The sequence below is a fragment of the Cyprinodon variegatus genome, unplaced genomic scaffold, assembly GCF_000732505.1.
Source record: "Cyprinodon variegatus isolate N-32 unplaced genomic scaffold, C_variegatus-1.0 Scaffold701, whole genome shotgun sequence".
In the NCBI taxonomy this organism is placed as follows: domain Eukaryota; kingdom Metazoa; phylum Chordata; class Actinopteri; order Cyprinodontiformes; family Cyprinodontidae; genus Cyprinodon; species Cyprinodon variegatus.
Window position 1 is genome coordinate 175,611 of NW_015151154.1, and position 21,016 is coordinate 196,626.

Here is a 21,016-nt window from a genome sequence, read left to right on the forward strand (position 1 = left end):
AAATAGGAATAAACAAAACATGTAACCTGAATTATTCCATGCAGAAAAGCTAGATGAGAAAGGAAATGGCTACAAAAGATTGCAACTGTAACATTTTACTTGAAAAATGCAGGAATACAGGAAACAAACCTTGGTTTGACAAACTCACCTTTGTTGATAACTGCATGCCACTTGTAAAACTTGCCCTTATATGGCAGAGTGTTGAAGTGAGTACACTGAATGTCTCTGAAGGAAGGCTTATCAGGTTGACATGGTCTGGTGTTACAGATCTTGTACTTCCTGCGTACTCCCAGACAATACTTTCCTCTGTGTTTTGGACTGAAGAAAAATTTGCAGTTAATTTTATATTTATAATCTCTATATTCTATGTAGAGATGATAAGAAGTTATTCTATGGAGAGGGATACTATGAAACATAGAATTATAAGATAATGTAGAAAAGAAAATTCAAAATTGGAAGTGTCAAATGAATAGAAATTAAATCAATAGAAATAACTATTCTTACTTTATATATATATATATATATATATATATATATATATACACATACAGTATGAATGCATATAAAACAAAACTATTTTAACCAATAAAAAAAAGCCTCAAATTTACAATTTTCTCACATATTTTACATTTCCCATCTTCTTTTGTCTGTCTTTCTCACAAACAACAAACATCTAAAGATTTTATTCTTTATCTAGATGAAAAATGGCTGTTAGGGATTAGGACACACTGTCTCTATCAATCAACATTGTGTTTTGACAGTTGGGCTGAGGATCAGATCATATGTCTTCTCATTGTTTATCTCATGACCTTAAATGAAAACTATTCATGGTAGGGTTGGAATGCACAAAAAGAAAAAAAAGCAATTTTTGATTGTAAAGGCAGTGAGAAGTATCCCTGGTGTCCAAACTAGATTCACTCAGCGTGAGCCAACACAAAAGCTGCATTACCAAAGCTACCTCCATCAATAAGAACCTCCGTCACCCTATCACACTTTCCCTTTTGGAAAAGAACAGAAGCATCTGCTGAAAAAGTGGGTGGATGCTGAACAGCATTTTCTACAGGATGGAACACTGTGATATATGTGATGGTGTCCACCTTAACATCCCATACACATAAACATCCACTTCCAGCCTCTTTTCAACAGTTTCACAGTTGAAATTCTGTCAAGGTGAAAGGCTTTAATGAGGATCCAAATTCAGCATACAAATTTGTTTTTAAAGGGGTGGGGTCTGCTCAGTCTCATTTATTTCATTACATTAATATTTATTTAACATCCATATTCTGAATGTAATGTTCCTCTGTTATTTAATTACAGTTTTTTTTCTATCGTGTTGTTTTCACATGTCCTTTAAATGCACATATAAAGCAGATGGGGAAAACAAATGTTATTTCTCTCTTAGCATATCCAGTNTATAAAGCAGATGGGGAAAAAAAAGTTATTTCTCTCTTAGCATATCCAGTAAAATCAGTGTGTGAGAATGGGTGAATAACTGAATGTAGGGTAAAATGATTTGGTCAAGTGTCCTGAATTGACAAAGTGCTATACTGTATAAGTACAGGCTATTTACCATTTAAAATTTGCATAAACAGAACTTATGAAGGAATCCAAAGTTTAGGAAAGTGCTATCCAATATAGGTGGCCCACCCTCATGAATATAACTTCTATGTTATGACTGTTTTAGTTACATTCACTTACAAAATAGTGTTCTTTATTGATAGAAATAAATATTCATTTATCTGGGAATGCCTCTTTTACAACGACACATTTTTCTTTTCATATTTTTATAAATTAATACATGATCATTTTTTGAACTGTAGCTTTTAGCCAAACATAAAAAACTAGTAGGGTTAAATTTTGAATTGAAAAAGTGAAAAAGCGAAACATCTTCAAACTTGGATTCATGAGAAACTGGTTAGGAAACTGGCAGATTATAGGAACCATTTTCGTTTCAATTTAAGATGCAGACAGCAAAGACTCGTTCCCAACAGCTTAGATCCTTAGGAATGCACACAACAAGCTGCTCAGTGAAAGGATAAGACAGACTCTCTTCACAATTGAAGCTCTCTCTCACAATATATATCAGAAAAGGCAGAAGCTGTCCAACCTTCTCCCTGAAACTTTGTTTGAAGAAATTGTCATGTTTGTTGGTAAGGTCCAGCTTTCACAGCACCAGAAAATTAAATAAAGACAAAAAGCGAAATTCAATAAATTACAACAGAAAGCAGCAATTAAACAAGAAACCAACATATCACAGGAGGAAGCCGCCAACACTGAGGTCCAAGGCAAGGGGGTTAAAAACCTGTCTAGCCTAGTCTAGACTGCTGACAAAGCCAGAGATGGATGTTCTGAGTAAAGGCCTGAATATTGCCATTTCTCCATAAGAAATACCCACTGTGGAGCTGATCACTGCCGCCAAATCTGCCATCAGGAACAACATGTGCCTCAAACAGAGGCAGAGCAACTCCTCCAACCACTTCCTTCCAATATCACACCACAAGAAAGGAAAGACGTAACATCTCTTAGCCAGGATCAAAGCATCACAATATTACCAGCAGACAAAGGAAGATGCGACGTGGTCCTCAACACTTCCGACTACCAGGACAAAATTCTCGCTGTACTGAGTGACATCAACAAATATTTAAAACAGATCCAACCAACGGCTACAGAAAGAAATTCACGGACTACCTCGAACTATTTGAAAAAGAAAAGGTAATTAACAGTATAGTCCATTTCTGATTATATACAGAGGAGGACATTCCATGCTTATATGGACTCCCAAAAATTCACAAGGAAGGAACACCAAGACCCATTGTCAGCAGCATTAACTCAGTAACATACAACATTGCTAAACAGCTTACTAATATTTTAGCCCCCTTGGTGGGAAACACACCACATTACATAGAAAACTCCAAAGACTTTGCAAACAAAGTCAAACATTTAAAGATGGAGCCAGGAGAAACCCTGGTGTCTTTCGATGTCTTTTCTGTCTTTTCACGTGCATACTTATATCAGAGGCAGTGGAAACAGTCAGGAAACATCTTCAACAAGACAGTGACCTAAACAACAGGACCAATTTCACTCTGGACAAGATTTGCACCCTACTGGACCATTGCCATTCCACAATCCATTTCAAGTTCAGGGATAATTTTTACATATAAACGCATGGTTGTGCCATGGGATCTCCCGTGTCAACAATTGTAGCCAATCTTTACATGGAAGAAATGGAAAAGAGAGCTTTAGACACTTTCAATAGAACACCACCAAGCCATTGGTTTAGATATGTGGATGACACATTTGTCATCCACAGCTAAAAGAAGTAGAAGCTTTCACAAGACACATCAACTCGGTTGACCACAACATCCAGTTCACCAGAGAGGATGCCAACAACAACAAGCTACTTTTTCTGGACTGTTTGTTGAGCATGGAAGGAGATGGAAACCTCAACATTGAAGTCTATAGGAAATCCACTCACACAGATCAATATCTTCTTTTTGACTCACACCCCCCATTGGAACACAAAATTTCAGTCACCAGAACCTTACAACATCGTGCTGAGCATGTCACTAAAAAATGAAGGGAAGCACAAAGAACAGAAACACATCAAAGGTGCTATTCAAACCTGCGAATACCCAAACTGGGCTTGGTCAAATCAGCAAGGAAATCCAAAAGACACGCAGCAGAACAAAACGGTGAGAATATCAAACGCAAAAACATCTCCATGTTGCTGGAGTCTTTGAAAAACAGATTTTTCTCCAAACACAAAATCCCAGTACATTTCAAACCTAACAAGACCCTTAGACAGAGTGGAGTGAGGAATGATCTGATCTTTATATTGGATCTTTATATATATAATATTCTTGAAAATAGATTGAAGGACATATACAAAAAAATCTTTTTGGTGTAAAATAATGATTTTGGCCTTGAATTTTGGTAATTGGATCACAAGACATCTCGGCGGAAGTAAGGCTTTGGAGCACTGCTAGTTGTGCTGGCTAGGGAAATGGTAATATTTGGAGTTTATCACAAACAATATAGAACTAGGCTTATTTTACTGTTTATGCACTGTACGCTTGTCTGCTTTTTATTTCTCAGGGATAATGTGTCAATATACTAATCTGAACGAAAGAAGAAACTAAACATTACATCAGATTTAGCTACAGCCACTTTCCATCTGCAGTCCCTGTCCAGATCAAAACAGTAAAATACATTTAGCATTCATACATCTAGCCATAGAAACCACTCACAGCCATTTACTGCTACTTACTCACGACTCCAGGTTAGAACTTCGTAGCATCTTACAAATTACCATAGGTGGTTTTAACAATGTTTATTTCCCAACAAGCTCCACAAACAGCTGTGGACAACACCCAAAGCAAACCATTTCCTATATTAAACATGATGGTAGCAGCATTATGCTATGGTAATGTTTTTTTTTTTTATTGGCAGAACAGGGAATCTGACCAGAACTGTTCGAAACATTGGTGGAGATAACCCTGCAACAAAACCTGCAAGAAGTGACAAATGACCTCAGACTGGGGTTCTGACTTCCCAGCAACATTTAACCTAAGCAGAGCGAGACCACAATGCGAAAGTTAAAACATGAATTAGTCCTCAGAGTTAAATTTAATTGATCATATCATGACAGGGTTTAACATATGTTGTTTACAGATGTCCCCCATCAGAGCTTGAGCATCGTTGCATAGAGGAACGGTAAAAGCTATTTTGTAAATGTGCCAAGCTGTTTAAAACATACTCCAACAGCCTACCTAATGTAACTGCAATGCAAGTGATTCCACAGTTTGCTAACTTAAAAACCATTTATCATGTTCCTTTCTCTTTAACTGTGTTGCAAATAAAACCCCCACCACACATTAAAGCTGGCTATATCAAATTGACAAACTGTAGGGAAATTGAGAGATAGGAAAACCTTTGGGAGGCATAGCATTGTTCAAAACAAGATGCTTTCAATTTGATTGATAACCAATGTAATATTCAAGGGAAATGTTAATATATCAACATTTAAAGGTTTTAATCTATACTCTAATGAAATAAATCACTTAATTGTTTATAAGAATATTTAATTTTACAGGATTTAAATTTTTACATTTACTCTAAATGACATTAAAGTATCAAACTTACACAGGGTTATCGCATTCTCTTTCTGCACTCTGGATTCCAGCACCACAGGTCCTGGTACAAGCAGACCACTCGCTCCAGGAAGCCCAGCCGCCATGTACACTCTCTGGCTTATGTCCTGATGGTACACACTCTCCATTGATGCACCACTGCATAAAAAAAATCCCAACAAACGTTATTTACATGAAACATTTCTTTCTTTTTTTATACACCACATGCCACAGAACTGGAAGGCATGTAATCTGGAGAAGGACGAGACTGACTCCATTGCAAGGAATCAATGGGTGAATAGGAATTCAGGGGATGCAATTCAGGGGATCCTATGAATCAAAGACCAGATTCATAGGCCAATTAACATCATAGCGCAGCGCAGAGGTCTTTTCGGATTCGAAGACTCCTCGTATGCAGCAGATGCATCCTTCTTTTTGCCTGATTTGTAGGACGGGTCCGATGTATCCTACGTAGCCTTGTATATCCTTTGATTCATTGCGAATACAAGCAAGCCAGCTGCTCCGTGCTCAGAGGAAAAAGGTACTTGGCGCTGAACAGTGTGAATATTGGAAGTGCAGTTTCTTCTCATACAAGTATGTGAATAGTTCCGTCTGAAACTAATGAATAAGGTTTTTTAAAGCCGGGGAAGGCTAGACCTGTTTGAATTCACAGCCAAAACTCATCCAGTCTCCTTATTTTCATGGACATCTAAGGATCCAGGCCAGATAGACCGGGTCCTTGGAGGACGCAGCCTTTAAAATCGAACAAACCCATTGCTTACCTTCAATATCCTAAAGAAAGGAGAATATACAACATGCAGGGAAGATGAATGGCACTGAAAAGAAACGACAGAAGTGCTAATACTACCATTCATTCACTAAATTCATAGTGACAAATAATATATCAGGTTGGGATGTCAGCAACTTTCTCTGGAGAAATTAAATTCTGAACATTTAATGAAATTATTTTCTAGAAAAATAGAAAAACGTTGCATTAGTTTGTTTTAAGAGTGGTTCTTAGTCATTTATTTTTGGATCAGCATAAAAAAGTTTGAGTTTCACAGAAATGTCTCTTTAAAAAGCTGTACAGGACCTTTAAAAAAGGACTGTTGTAAACACTGACTGCCCTCCATCAGCTGAGCACCCTACAGCTACAGCATATTCTATTAGCTGAATGATGCATATCTCAGATGTCTGAATAAGTGGGTACCATTGAACATTATCTAAAAAAGTACAGGGTACAGTAGCCTTTATACTACAAATAATTACCATTATGTAATTTAGTGAAGCGCATGTCTGCCTCTTCAATAAACTTTTTAAAAATTGCTCTTCACCTTTTATAGAGCCACGCTAAAATCATCCCTTTAAATTGACAATTAGAACACCCACAGAGGTCAGCAGATATGGTACAAGTCCAATAACATCATTGCCAGGTCTGCATCAGTTTTACATCCTTGTTTTTGTTTTAGGTCTCACTGCGGAATAAAAGCATTGCCTAAATTCACTCTTGTTCGAGCCCTTCTCCAATCTAATTCACGTTTTATTTTCCCTTTCTTCTTCTGATAAAGGTTTTCGTTGCCGTTTTTGGCAGCTCCAACATGTTATACTTTCAAAATAAAAATAAAAAAACTGTTCTATAATCACCTGTGGGTAGCACAGCGTGAGGTGTGTGGTTAGTGAAGCCACTGGCTTTATATTGGGCTGCCTTACAGCTGGTTGCCTTACTGCAAGAATAAGAAGAGAGTCGCCAGACTGCCACCTTGGTCGGGTTTTCTGACCTGAGCCAGTAGGGGGAGATGACAGACCTCTCAGTCATCTCATAAAGACTTCAATTAACATCACAGCTACTTAGAAGATAATATATATTAAGGTAAAAATATGAGTGCTGCTTTAAAGAGGCTAGTCATTTTAAATGTGACTATTTACAAGAGATACTGGGTCTTATTTTAGGTTGCATTATTTTTGGGAGATTTTTGGTTTAATTAGAATTAATAATCCCAGTAAACTAATACAGCGTAGCTTTCAGCAGACCTCCTTCCCTTTAGAGAAAAAAAAAATCAGGAAAGAATCCCTTTGAACTCTAACTCCCTGTAGAAATCAAAGAGTGACAGTTTTTTGACTAGAGAAGCCTTCAGATCTCTTTCTCAGTCATGAACCAGAGTATTTACCTTGTCCTCCCCACAGCTTGTTCCATCAACGGCGCCATCCAGCTTTGAGTGGCAGGTTGTTCCGACAGTGCACCACAGAGTGCTGCATACATTCTAGGAAGGCAGAGAGTGATTCATCCGTCACTTCACCAACAGGCTGTTTGATTAGCTTTGCAACATTTCTTCGTGGGGTTGCAGATTTCCACATCAAAGCCGAAACTGAGTTAGATTAAAACCCCAATTTGGACTAGAGACCAAAAATAAAGCACAAAGAATACATATTTTAATAAGATATAGTTACTCTTAATTAATGAACCTTTAAGAGTTTTCTTTTAATAATCTACTAAAGATTTAAACAATAAACAGAGTTAAATTAGCTCTCATGTTTATAGAGATGCACACTAATGTCAAAACATACAGTGACGTTTAAAAGCTCAATGAGAAAGAAAACATGGCCTTTACCTCTGGGTTGATCAGGGTTACAGAGCAAGAAAAGGATAGAATAAATTTATGTTCACATAAGAAAACTAAGATTAAAAGCTTTAAGGTCACTAACATTTAAGAAATATAAATCTCCTTGAACCCCAGTCAGCCTCAGCAGATGGACGCTTACACTAAGCTTGGTTCTGCTGAAGGTTTCTTCCTGTTAAAAGGGAGTTTTCCTCTCCACTGTCGCTACAAGCATGTTTGGTTTTAGGGATTGCTGAAGACTCAATTAGTCGATGCAATCAGCATGTTTTCCTTAGATCTGACTGTATGACCTGGTTAAATTGTCTCCGTAAACTGCATTGAGATGATGTGTTGTGAATTGCCACTATATAAATAAACTGAATTGAAAGACAAATACTTTTATGCTGTAATATAAATAAAGAATAAAAATCAGTGTTTGTATTGCACAAGGATGGTGTCTTAGGAACCTTCAAGTTCAAGGTCTTTTTTTGTCTTTCACAGATCACACATTTATATTCACATTTCAACTACAACTAAAGGTTTTTGGTCTTTTAGAAAGCACTTAAACAAAATATAACAATGCAATATATTTCTTGAGATAAGGCCTGACACTTCATAAATCTAAACTTAGTTTGAACTTTTATTAACTTGTTTTAATTTAGTTCATTTTCCCCTCATTTTATGAAAATTTTCTTTTTCTTCTTTTAATGTATTTTTACAGCTTGCACTAACTTTGTTAATTATTTCAGTCTTGGTTGTTTTATAAGGCATACCGGTAAGTTAAATTAGAACAGTGTAAAGTTTATCTATATGAAAAAATCTCTTTTAGCTAAATTTGCAAATAGAAGATTTTTTTTCTGCTTTAGCTGGTGATTACGGTAAACTAACCCCACTGATCAATATTCATTTAGTGTTGAATCTTTCAGTAAGACTTTTCATAAATTCATTTCATTCACAGTACAACCTAACCTAAACAATTTCAGCTAATATATCATATGGCCTTAGGCTAAATGTTCTTGTTTTTCCATGCAGTTATTTTGGCATATAACTATTATGTGGCTTTATAAATATGCCACTCAGGTCTCTGAGAAATGGGCTCTCCTGTAATGGAAGATAAGACCAGTCTCAATAAAGCAATAGCTTCCAGCCTCAAGTCAATTAGCTGCACTTGAATCATAAATTAAACACTGGCTTGTTCACAAAAACAAGCTTTACAAGCCCAGATCTTTCCCTAAAATGGCATGTTTTTCAGGGCCAAAGAAATAGGTTTTTTTTTTTATCAGATTTTTTTTATCACATGTTGATTATCTGACCCAAAGGTGGAGATGAGTCCACCACTGTGAATGTTTAATTTATTTTAGAAAAGCATAGTTGTTGCCATTTCTGCTGTTATCGGAAAAAAGGTCTTAGTTTTATTCAACAAAAACAAGATTAGTGGCCTTCATTCCACCAGTATTCATTAATACTTGCAAGGAGGAATAGATAACATTTTTGCTAATGTTCTGTTGTTCTGCTCAGATAGGGGATTTCACTAACTGCTTAAAACTCAAGAGAAAGGCTGAAAGTGTTTTCACATACATGTCCATCCAAACAAGTTACAGACAGTTTAGAACGAAAACATAGGGATGCTAAATATGCTTGAAACTAAATGAGTCTGGCTTTCTTTTCAAAATATCCCACACTGGAAAAGAAGCTTCTCATATGTCATTAGATAAGCTAGTTAATGCTTAGCCCTATCTAGCAGGTGTAGAAAACAAAAAATAAGCTCACATTAAGGTTTTAAACTGGAGGAAATGAGGAATAGATGGGAAAACATTTTCCCACCACACTGCTAGTATAATTTCAGAGCTCTAACTTTGTACAGTAACCTTTAGAAATTTTCTATTTTGTAATCATAACTTCAAAGGTCCAAAGTTACATTATATGTCGATACAAAAAAGACAAAAAAAAATGTTATCATGATTTTTATCCTACTTGAATTCTAGCACAATGTACAATGAGCAGACGTAAAAAGACAAGTGCAACATTTGCCTGCAGCACTGTAGAACTATGAGAAAGCTAGATTGCATTTACTGACACAGCTACTTAATAGAGCTAAACTGTTCTGTAATGCTTTGAGTTTAAGTAACATCTCAGTGTGGTCAAAGACCAATAAATATGATTGAAATAAATAGACCTATAGCAACTCTAAGTACTAATAAATCTTCTGAAGGGGGTCCTAACAGAACCTCAAGGGAAATGAAAATTCTTGTTTCTACTGTACCAAACACTCTCATGGTAAGAGCCTGCCTGTTTTTTGTCTGTAGAAACTGATGATAGCAATGCTATCACTACTAACAGTGTTATTAGGGATGTTTATTCAAGCATCTCTCAAGCATGTGAACAACTCTGAATCTTTACCTCTTGCTTCACTGAACACCGATGATCAAACTTTATTAGTAGTGTTATTCAAGGGCTTTTTCACTATGGATCTTGGACTTTTCCCTAATCATTTTCACAACTCCGCTAGAAGGTTACAGACAATGAATAACCAAGCAGCCATGAAGGATGCCAAAAACAAGGAGAATTAAAAACTCACCCCAGGTGGGTGGATGGGGGCCTCTGAAGGAGGGCAAGACTCAAAAATAAAAAACAACAATGAGAGACCAAAACACAAACATCCCACCAAAAAGTGGGCAACTAATAAGCAGAGTCTCTGGAGGCCGGCAGTGAGGCCTGAGACAGAGAGAAGTCTCTGGAATATGATCAGGAGGCTGGGGGAGCACCTCTGGAGGACGGCGTCTCAGCAGTCAGAACCTTGAAAGCCATCATCACAGCAGAGGAGCCTTGGGGCCTGCTGACTGTGGCACAGGAACCCACAAAGGCATCACAGATTGCAAGGGATACCCATGGAGGGGCTTTGGAGATGAGAAGCCGAAAGGCACAGAGCGGACTCAGAGGTCTCTAGATGGCACAGAGGAGGCTCACAGAGAGACTCTGATAGATTTCAATTTGCATGTTTCAAAACAACGTTTTATTTTTGGTCCACTCTATAAAGCCTCAAACTCAACACTAATTCTGACATTTTAAACTGAAAAAGCTTCCTAAAGGAAGCAAATAGAAGTTTATGTGTCTCTACTCAGAGCTATAAAATGAAGCAACATAAAATGCTGAGGGTAAAATCTTCTACAACGGAGATATGATATTCGAATGAACACTATCCAAAAATAGCATAAAGACTCCAGAAGAAGTAAATCGATAGAAAAATTTGTTCAGATTACAATTTGCATTGACTCCATCTCAGCTCAGTAAAAACTACATTTCCAAAACTGCTCAAATCACTTATTTAATGAGTAATCCAAGTTAACAAAATATGTAACAAAAGATCTAAGGCTAACTTAGTGAGTTTTAAATGAGTTTTAATCCAGCTCATGTCATATGATTCATATAGAAGTTGGGAGGCTTTATGACAGGCCCAGATGAAGTAATTACAGATACAGAGTTTCAACAAAATGAAAGCTTTAGGCTGTTTTTAAATCCAAGGTGACATAAAAGGCACCAGTAGGCCCGATTAAGGCATCTTGTCAGATGGTCAGAGAGCTTCAGCAATTCACATCACCAAACACCTTTTAGAGTGTGTAGAGAGGGATTAAAAACTCTTGCATCTTTAACAACCTAAAGCTATGATTTAAAAGTAGAAGCAGCAGCCTGGTTTGAACTTTAAATCATCATTTAAATTCATTTTTGGCACAACTGTTTGTATCATTTTCTGAAACTATCCGAAAATATATTTTGCATATGCATTTCCTGCCAAAACTGTACATGTACACAACTTGCCAAATATCCATTGGAAGTGTGTGGCATAAACTAATACTCCTTAGGCTTTTATACTTTCCATATGTATATTCATTGGGTCATTCAAGCAGTAACTTTTTCTTTGCCTGCTATCCATGATTGCACTTGTCTGGATGGTATCTAAGGTTGTTCCTGAAATCTGCTCTTTGATAGCCACATAACTGCTCTCACCACTAAGCCATGATATTCCCCAGCCTTTCTATTTTATCTACAGTATGTCCCACTGGTATTTATCAAGTTTATCTTTGTTACTCTTTTAAACATTACAGTTGCTTTAGATCTTTGGATCATTTGCACCCTTCTTGTCTGGAAATAGATGTGTGTGTGTGTATATGAAAAACTGCATACTACTTGGATGTAAAATAATTGCCACAATGGCTTTTTCAAGCTGCTGCCTACCTTTGTGAAGCAGGAAAAAGACTAATACAAAGTGAATCCAGTAGAACTTTTTATTGCCTACCTGGAATGGGTGACAATAGTTTAATAAACTTTTGGCTCTCAAAAGCGTATTGCCAATTGGCACTCGCCGATACCTCCATTTTAGTGCAGGATCTGGGCCCCGCCCAATACTGTTAATGGTGCAACACTCCAGTCCAGTATTGTTGCTAATAATGGAGCTTCATTCACATGGACTGTAATTGAGCGGTCCCACAGTGTTGAAAAGCATAGAGTTGTGGATTATAGCCTCTACTGGTTTTGTGCCTGTTATACTGCAATGAGTACTTTTGTCCTGTCCTCTAGTCCAGCCTTCTTCATTTGAGGGAATGCACGGTGGTTTCCTCAGTGTGTTGGTGACAGATGCTGTGTACAGTAGACTAATCCTTGGGAGATGGTGCCTTCTTTCTTTCATACTGTGTTTCTACTGTTTCGAATGTACGGCAAAAGGATGAAACAATTGCTAAAAGAGGCACAATTTTTCTTTGGCTACATTTATTTTTTCATTCCAATGCTCCATGTATCTTATTGTCTTTTTGTTCCTATACAGCACTATAATGTTTTCTTACTGAATGTGTTACACTAACAAAACTCAAACCCCCCTCAGTCTTCAAAGAAAGACTGATAAAACCACAAAGAAATCAATCTATCAATCTACAAAGCTGTCCTTCTCTTCGTAAATCAAACTCATAACCTTGTTTTCCTCTGCTGATAACACAAATCCTTTCTCCAGAGGTAGTCTGCAATATAAGGACAGTGAGAATATGGTCACAGCAAGCTTAGAACCCCTGCAGGTTATTTTTTTATTTCTTTTTTGAGGCTACAGATAGGTATAGACTATGTTAGCCAAATGAATATGAATTCAATTCCATTACAGAGCAGGACAGTCAGGCACAGGTGTATTTAAAAAAAAGGGTTATTTTATTCAACCCAAAAACAAAAAAATAAGTACAAAATAGATCCAAAAATAAGGTCAAAGAGACAAAAACTACTCAAAATAACCAGTGTCAGATCTAACTAAAACAAACTGACCTCCCTTACTGAAACAAACAGAAACTGAAATAGTGGCTGATCAGTTCACAAAACAAACACATGGGGCAAAACATACGCAAACTAAACTAAACGAAATTAAGCAAAACCCCATTTCCCCCCAAAGCACTGATGTGGTATAGTCCAAATTAGCTCAGCCCCTCAGCCACCTGCTGGTTCCTCAGTCAAAGGATTAGAGCAACTGAAACAGAGTATGAATTCAACTTATTCATAACAGAACAGAGTAAACCAGAATGTGCACACTAATTTTGAAATATAATGCAATGGTGATAAATTCCAAATGATGAAATGACTCTATAAATGAAACCCGATATGAAAAAGAAACTAAATATTAAATGATATTTGTTACCACATCTGTTTGGCTGTATAAGAAGCCATCACAGTTTTTGTGTGAACAACTCTATCCCAGCAGAGCAGTGAGATGCTTCCCCAATATCAGACCCTTGACTATCAGTGAACTGAGGGAACTTTTAAGCAAGGACACAGTGAAATGTTTGGTTTACGTAAACATTTAAAGTCAAGACTGGGTACGGAAGTGAACGTTGAAAAGATTGAACAAGGAAAAGGTTTTGGAGCCAAATATAGCTTACTCTTCATTCTTTCATGGTTATAGACCCATTGCTATGACAAGGTTGTTCACCTGATGAAAAAAAACACACACAAAAAACGCAAAATCATTTAGGAGGCTGTGTAATTAAATTATTACTTAGGGGTTGGACTTGAATACATGGTCATATATCTGCATCAACAAACCTGCTGTCATTTGTACAAAGCTGGTGCTTTTGTGAGAAAAAAGCCAATGTTAAAGGCCTCAACATTTATGTGGATCAAAGACTGCCTGACAAACAAAACATAAGCTTTGTTTTCATTCAACAAAAAATTAGAATTTTAAGCAAACTTACAAAAGTTCGAAATAAAAGAAATGCACATTGCTGGTGTTTCCATTTGGTTTAAAGCAAATTAACAAGCATTGCTAGCCTACTGCCATCTTACGTTGTTGTCCACATTACGTTATCACGCATTGCTACTAAACAGAAAGTAAAGGCTGCAGTCTACCCCTGACCACAAATAAGTACTGGAGGAAAGTTTTAAGGAATCTGTTAACTTAAGAAGAACTATAGTTTACGTGCATAACAGGAAAATCCAGCAAGACACTGACTGCGGAAACAGTTGATCAGTCATGTAACAATAATTTGACAAAGTCAGAGCTGATTCTAAATAAGTGTTTCCATCTCCAGTTTTGCGCATCAACCCTTCATGGCAAAAGCCATGAAGCGTGTAAAAAATGTTTGCGGAATTTAGGGCTTTTATGATGTGATACCTCAAAATATGCATTACAAAAAGCTGATGGAAATGCACCTACTTTACAGTCGTTAACTGGCAACCCGCGGCTCCAAAGCCGCATGCGGCTCTTAAGTGCCCCCGCTTGTTGCTCACTAGAACTTTTTGAAAAATTTATGTAAATTAATTTTTCTTGCTTTTTTTTATTTTAATGTGATATGCAGGAGGTCAAACACACATTCATTATTTTTTCCAATGCTGTAAACATTTGCATAATAAACAAATGTAAACATTTCTTTCAATGAAAATTAGCCTCATAGCCATAGAGATCAGTGGTCGTAGCCTGCAACACACCTTTCATCACGGCGCAGTGCCATGCAAACAAAGTGGTGGATGTGTCTCGGACCATGGGTCCCAAAAGGGAAAAAAAGGAAAATACCTGATGAGAACAGAGGATTCAAAGAAGAATGGACTGTATCATTCGCTTTCATTATCAATGCAGAACGATTGCCTGCATTTTTGCTTTGTAATGAGAGGTTGGTAAAAAAATAAAAGGGAGTAATTAGGAAAGTCATTTCCAGGAAAGAAATGCTAAATTTGCAGCCGATCACAAAGTTAGGAGTGAAAGAAAAAGTGCAATTGCAGAACTTCTGTATAAATCAGAGGAGCGCAAAGGTCGATTTAAAAAGTGGATGCATCTCTAAACTCCACTATTGCAACTAGTTTGGTTGCAAGCATAGAAAACCATCCACAGATCGAACAGGTAAAGCTCTGATGCAGGTATGTGAACTTTCTTCCATTTTTTCCCCCACAACCTCAAAATAAAAATAACACCAAGGAATGCTGGTGATGGAGGATTTGAGATTTCAGGGTTAGAGAGCACTGCCCTAATGGATGTCAGTTCCTGCTTGGTTCCTCATGACTCAATCAACTCCTCCCAACAGAAACAAGTCCACCTAATAAAGATCCCTTTATCGTGATTCTACAATTTGATCAATGAAACCGAAGCACAGGGAAGGTTGGTGAATGCCCAGAACAAAGAACGGGGCAATCAACTGAATGGGAGCAGGTGTGAACAGAAGGATCTAGAAGGGAGCTAGGGAAACGAGACTCGCACAAGGGGGAAACAGAAAATAAAGCCATTGTCACACCTTGACGATTTAGACCAGCATATGCCTGACATAGGAAAAACCTGGCACAAACGCTGGCATACATTGGATAAGTTATGGGTACGTTTTGTATACATTATGAGCATGCTGAAGTACGCTGACACACGTCTTAATATGGCAAGTACGTTGAGAGATGCCTCCAGACGCATACCAGTGTATGTCATACGTGGGCCATAAGTTACAGGTAAGTTATCGGATCATTGACATACCCGGTACTTTAAGTGTAAGTTACTCATAAGTCGTGGTGTCTAGCTTATTCAAAACCTATGAGTAATGTGTGCATAACTTTTCGTAACTTATCTCCAATGTATGTCAACATACCTGCCGTGTTCCAGACGACTGCTGAAAGGGTTTCTAACTTACAGCTACTGTATAATAGTGAATTGGCAGCGTTTTGGTATAAAAGAGGGTTCATTGGAGGAAACAATCAGTTCTTCTCCAGACTTCATCCCCATCATAGGATGAGTGTGAAGGTGCGTGTGATGGATTCCCCCCTGTGTTCACACCCACGGCCAAAAAGCTTCCTAGCAGATATGACGTTGAATCTGCTGCGACTGCTAACCTTCTTTCTTTCAGTGATGCACCTGTGGGAAGCAGCTTTAACTTATGCTTTGTTATGCCCATGAAATGATGCTTTTGCATCATTTCATGGGCATTGGACTGCTGTGCGTTATGCATAAGTTAGGCTGTCATTGTACATAAATTCTGGACTCATTATGAAAAACGCTATGTATATGACCAAACTTGAAAAAAACAAAACATAAAAAGGCTAAATTGTCAAGGTGTGACAGGGCCCTGAACAAGAAATACATAAGAAATCAAATACAACCACAAAAACAACTACAATGACACAAAATGGAAATGAAACCATTTACCTAGAAAACAGAATGACATAAATCAAAGTGTACCTGAAAACTCAAAAAGAAAATTAAACGGAACCAAAAAGCCCGGAAAGGGATGAATTGTGACAAACATATTAAAGAAAAAGCTTTAATAAACAAGTCAGTGACAAATGCTGCAATCATTGACTGTAATCTATGTTGAAATATTTCTAAAAGTGATATTGCTGTTATTGAATCAAATTGTTATATCTATTAATTTTGAATTATTGTCCACCTTCACTATGAATGATAATCTAAAATGCAACCCAATTATTTCAGAAGAGCACATTGCCTTCTTGCTGATAGTGAATGATAGATTTTTACCCCCACAATCCAAAGGCCTTCATACTGACAGCATCATATTCTTTGTAAGAAAAAAGAGTGAGCCCTTAATGTGTACCTCTCTGGCTATCAAGAAACAATCTCTCACATTGATTTAATCATCAATAAACCAAAGCATATTTGGTTGAGTGCCAGCATCTGCGTGTGTGTGTTGTTCCAAGAACCAACTTACACACAAACAATACAGTTTCCAAAAGTAGAAGCATGGCAGACTTGCTCTAAATAGAAATTGCCACCTAAAACCAGAAGATTAAGCCTGCTGGCAGAAACAACAGATCACGGCGGGATAGAGCATCATTCCAGCTGAGTCAATCAAGCACCAGGGGCTGTGTTAAAAAAAGGCTTGATCACACCGAGACACATACATATGTTTAGGATATTGAATATATATATATATATATATATATATATATATATATATATATATATATATATATATACCCCCCCTGATGATGAATAAAATGTTTCACTTCATAAGTCAGAATAATGCACCTGTATAATTAGTATTCATTTGAAGAGAGGTAAGGAGTATATATGCTCTAGACATAGGGGAACAGAAACAAAAAACAATTAGACCCACTTCAATTATGGTCTGATTGCAGAGACTTCGTATTAGTCTCTTATTCGAGAAGGTACTCTTAGAGCTGAAGGAGAATCAACGGCAACATCAGCCATTATGTCCTTTAAAAAAAGGTCTAATCCTTAAAGTTGATGAACCCCTCCTTCCTCTACAAAACATGATTACTTGATAACATGATACACTTTTTGTCATGGTACCATAATATATATGTTTTATTTGACATAAATCATCAATCCATCCATCCATTTTCTGTCAGGCTTTATTCAGGCTGGGGTCACTAGTGGTGTGACCCCAGTCAACGGGTACACCCTTGACAATTCCCCGGGCTACCACAGGGCAACACAGAGACACACCGGACAAACAACCATTCACACACACACTCACACCTAAAGAGAATCTAGAGAAGCCAATTAACCGAACAGTCATGCTTTTGGACTGAGAAAAACATGCCTGAGGGGAAGCTGGAGTACCCAGAGAATACCCACTCATGCTCAGAGAGAACTTGCAAACTCCATGCAGAAAGACCATGGACCGGGAAACGAACCCAGAACCTTCTTGCTACAAGTCAGCAGTACCCACTGCATCACTGTGCAGCCCAACATAAATCATGTCATATCTGACATATCTGTAATTTGAATATCATGCCCCTGTTTAAAGCTACAGTGTGTAACTTTTAGCGACATCTAGCGGTCAGACTGCAGCAACATGAAACATGAACATCTCCCCCCCACTGCTTCTCCCCCCCAACAGTACGGCGAGCGTTACGGGACAAAATGTCTTCCACGACGTCCGCATCACCTACCTTCTCAAGTGATGAGGTTTGTTTACATAGATAATTTTACAGATAGTATTTCATTAGTCTGTGTAGGGTATAGATTTCATGTAGACTTAAGATAATAAATATACCCGTTATTTTTTCTACATCGTTGTGACATTTTGGCGATCTCGCAATCGCTAGTTTGTTGGCTCTGTGCTGCCGTAGCGCAAAGATGTCTGCCTCCATGGCAGCGAGACCCGCTCCTATGTAATTATAAATAACGAATTCTAAGGCAACGCAAATATTAAGGTTAAGAGGCTGAGCTCGTAGATGATGATAAATAACATAGTTATGTATAATATATTACATTTCTGACTGTATATCCCTGTAATTATTACACACTGTAGCTTTAAGTCGGTGGACGTAAACTGCATTTATTCTAATCTCTTTTCATATTATCTGAATTTACACTATTTAAATGGTATGTAGTACAGTATGTCAAGTATGTATTATGGTGGCATAGAAGAGTGAGTGTGGGTGTGTCTTATGGGCCTACCTCAGTTCGTAAAACTTAACTGTATACTGAGGAAGTAATTATACAATTTTATTCAGGTGTGTGGGGAAAGAAACACATCTAAAAAGACACCGGACTATGAGGACTGGCATTGTTTAACTGCCCTGTAGAGCCAGGGGTCTTCAACGTTTTCCAGGCCAAGGACCCCCAAACTGATGCCGAGGTGGAGCGAGGACCCCCTGATTATGTATATTATTTTAATTTGCGTTAAATCAAACTGGTCCTATAGTCACTCTATTACATATAGAGTAATGTAGCGAAAGTAATTTTACACTGGGCTTATTAAAGTATTTCTGATTCAGATTCCTGGTTGATGGGACAGGTGTTGTGAATGAAACATTGCCCAGTTTGAAAGAGCTCCTGTGTGTCGCTGAATGTGTGCATTATTGACTGAAAGTATTTTGCAGTAAGACATTTCAATTAGACCCCCTAGGGGTCACGGACCCCTGCTGAACACCTTCGCTTTAGAGAGATACACAAAATTAAAAAAATAAAGTATACTATTATAGAGAAATACAAATATTGGGCTTTTAGAGGGATGACCGCATGGTGTGTTCCTGTGAAAAATGAAGGTTAGAGAGTTTTCAGCAACTGAATCAGAAATGCATTTTTTTTTCTCCAAATGAGAAACTACAATAAAACTATGATACAGACATCCCCCTCTGAAGAAGAAAGTGACGTGATCCAAGTTATAACCAAGGCCTATGAGAACAGGGATCTAAGAACAATCACAGCATTATATAAAGCCTTTGGAAACATGAATAAAGACACAACTACCTAGTGAAGTATAGATGGAGAAATAGAGTTGAACATAAATATTGATGATGACGAATGGTGGGATATATGGAGGGTACATCAGCCCACTACTGGCTCACAGGCATAGAGGGATCTCGCCTGGAAGAATTTAATATGATTTTTTTATTACATCAAAAAAAAAAGCAAACAGTTAAAAAGCCCTCTGAATTGTTGGAGAGGATGTGAAGCAGTCGATGGGGACCTTTCACATACCTTCTGGAAATGTCATTAAATACAGGTGTTCTGGGGAATGATCTGTAATGTCCTATGTAATGGCTTAGAATAAAAAGAGACCTGAAATTCTGTACTTGTGGGAATTCCCAGATGGATTTTTTCATGACAATGGTCATTATCAGGTTAAGATGTTGTTGATAGCGGCTAAAAAGCAATATAGGAACTGGAGGAAAGAATAAATTACATCAAAGGAGCATCTGACAGCTATAGTGAAGAATATTTTTCTGATGGAACAATTGACACACAGTTTTGGATTAGAAGTACCATAAATGGACAATAAATGGAAAAATAGTAACTTTAAATGAAAACATGATGACTGTGAAGGCAAAGATGTATTACCGTATATATGCTCTGGGTAAAAACACTTTAACTCAATAAAATATAAGCTATAAAAATATATGTATTATTGTATGTTGAACTGTAAAGCTGCCTATGCTAAAGTATGAGAATGGCGATAAATCAAGTCTTTAAACAGTTCTATAAGTCATATAAATACCGTTGAAATGATAATTGAACAATCCCCGTAGAAAATGGGGTCTTGAGAATTTACACCCTTGTAATGCATGGCTATGCTTTCCGTCATAATGTATTACCAAAGATAGGGTGACAGAACTCAATAATATCCGCCATGGTCTGTTTATAACAGAAAAGCTTGCCTCCAAGATAGATTTAATATATAAAAGGCCCAACCAAGATTCTAAGGTCATATTAAAATGAGTGATTTTATGAAATATCCTGAAGAAGAAAAGCTGAGTATTGGTTTTGATGGATGTACAAAAAGGATGAATCACAAAGTCCCACTTTTCATTTTACTAAAGTTGAAAATCTGGACTTATTATTGCAATGACTTGGACCTAAACGAAAAAAGAAAAAAGAAAAATACTAGTGCTAAGGCTGAAAAACATATGAAAGTGCAAAGCTTCATGAAAGCTGTGTAACAGAAATATCCTAAAGAACATAAGTTCAAAAGTAATTTATCCACAACAGAAAATATGCCCTTTGTCCAAAAGCATATTTAATTATCCCCCATGGAGAGACAGAAAAATATTTGCCCATTTGTGGTTCAATAAAACTCGATTAACCTACGGTGAACTGCAGTATGAGACAAAGTCTCAAATTGGTTAGTTCATTGTAGAGGACTAAAATTGCTTCCAACTTCATAATTTCAGCAATTTGTCAAACTTTCCTTCAGTTTTGCAATTATCTTAAGGCCTAATGAAATTGCACACTTTTTCAAATAAACTAAGATCTTTATGTTGTTGAAGGATATATTATTAGGTTGCTGCAGTCTGCTCGGTGTAAGAAAAAGCAGAAAGTAAAAAGTTTATTCTTTTTTCATTTTTCAACTGGGCTTTGTT

General features: G+C 37.2%; 1 protein-coding gene across 1 annotated transcript in view; it reads right to left on the minus strand.

Moving 5' to 3' along the window:
• The window catches only part of LOC107097480 (A disintegrin and metalloproteinase with thrombospondin motifs 7-like), a 128,944-nt gene that overhangs the window by 60,596 nt on the left and 47,332 nt on the right, over positions 1-21,016 (minus strand). The window contains 3 exon segments of the mRNA XM_015394630.1: positions 84-318; positions 5,143-5,288; positions 7,298-7,390. Of these exon segments, the coding sequence (XP_015250116.1) occupies positions 84-318; positions 5,143-5,288; positions 7,298-7,390 (474 nt within the window).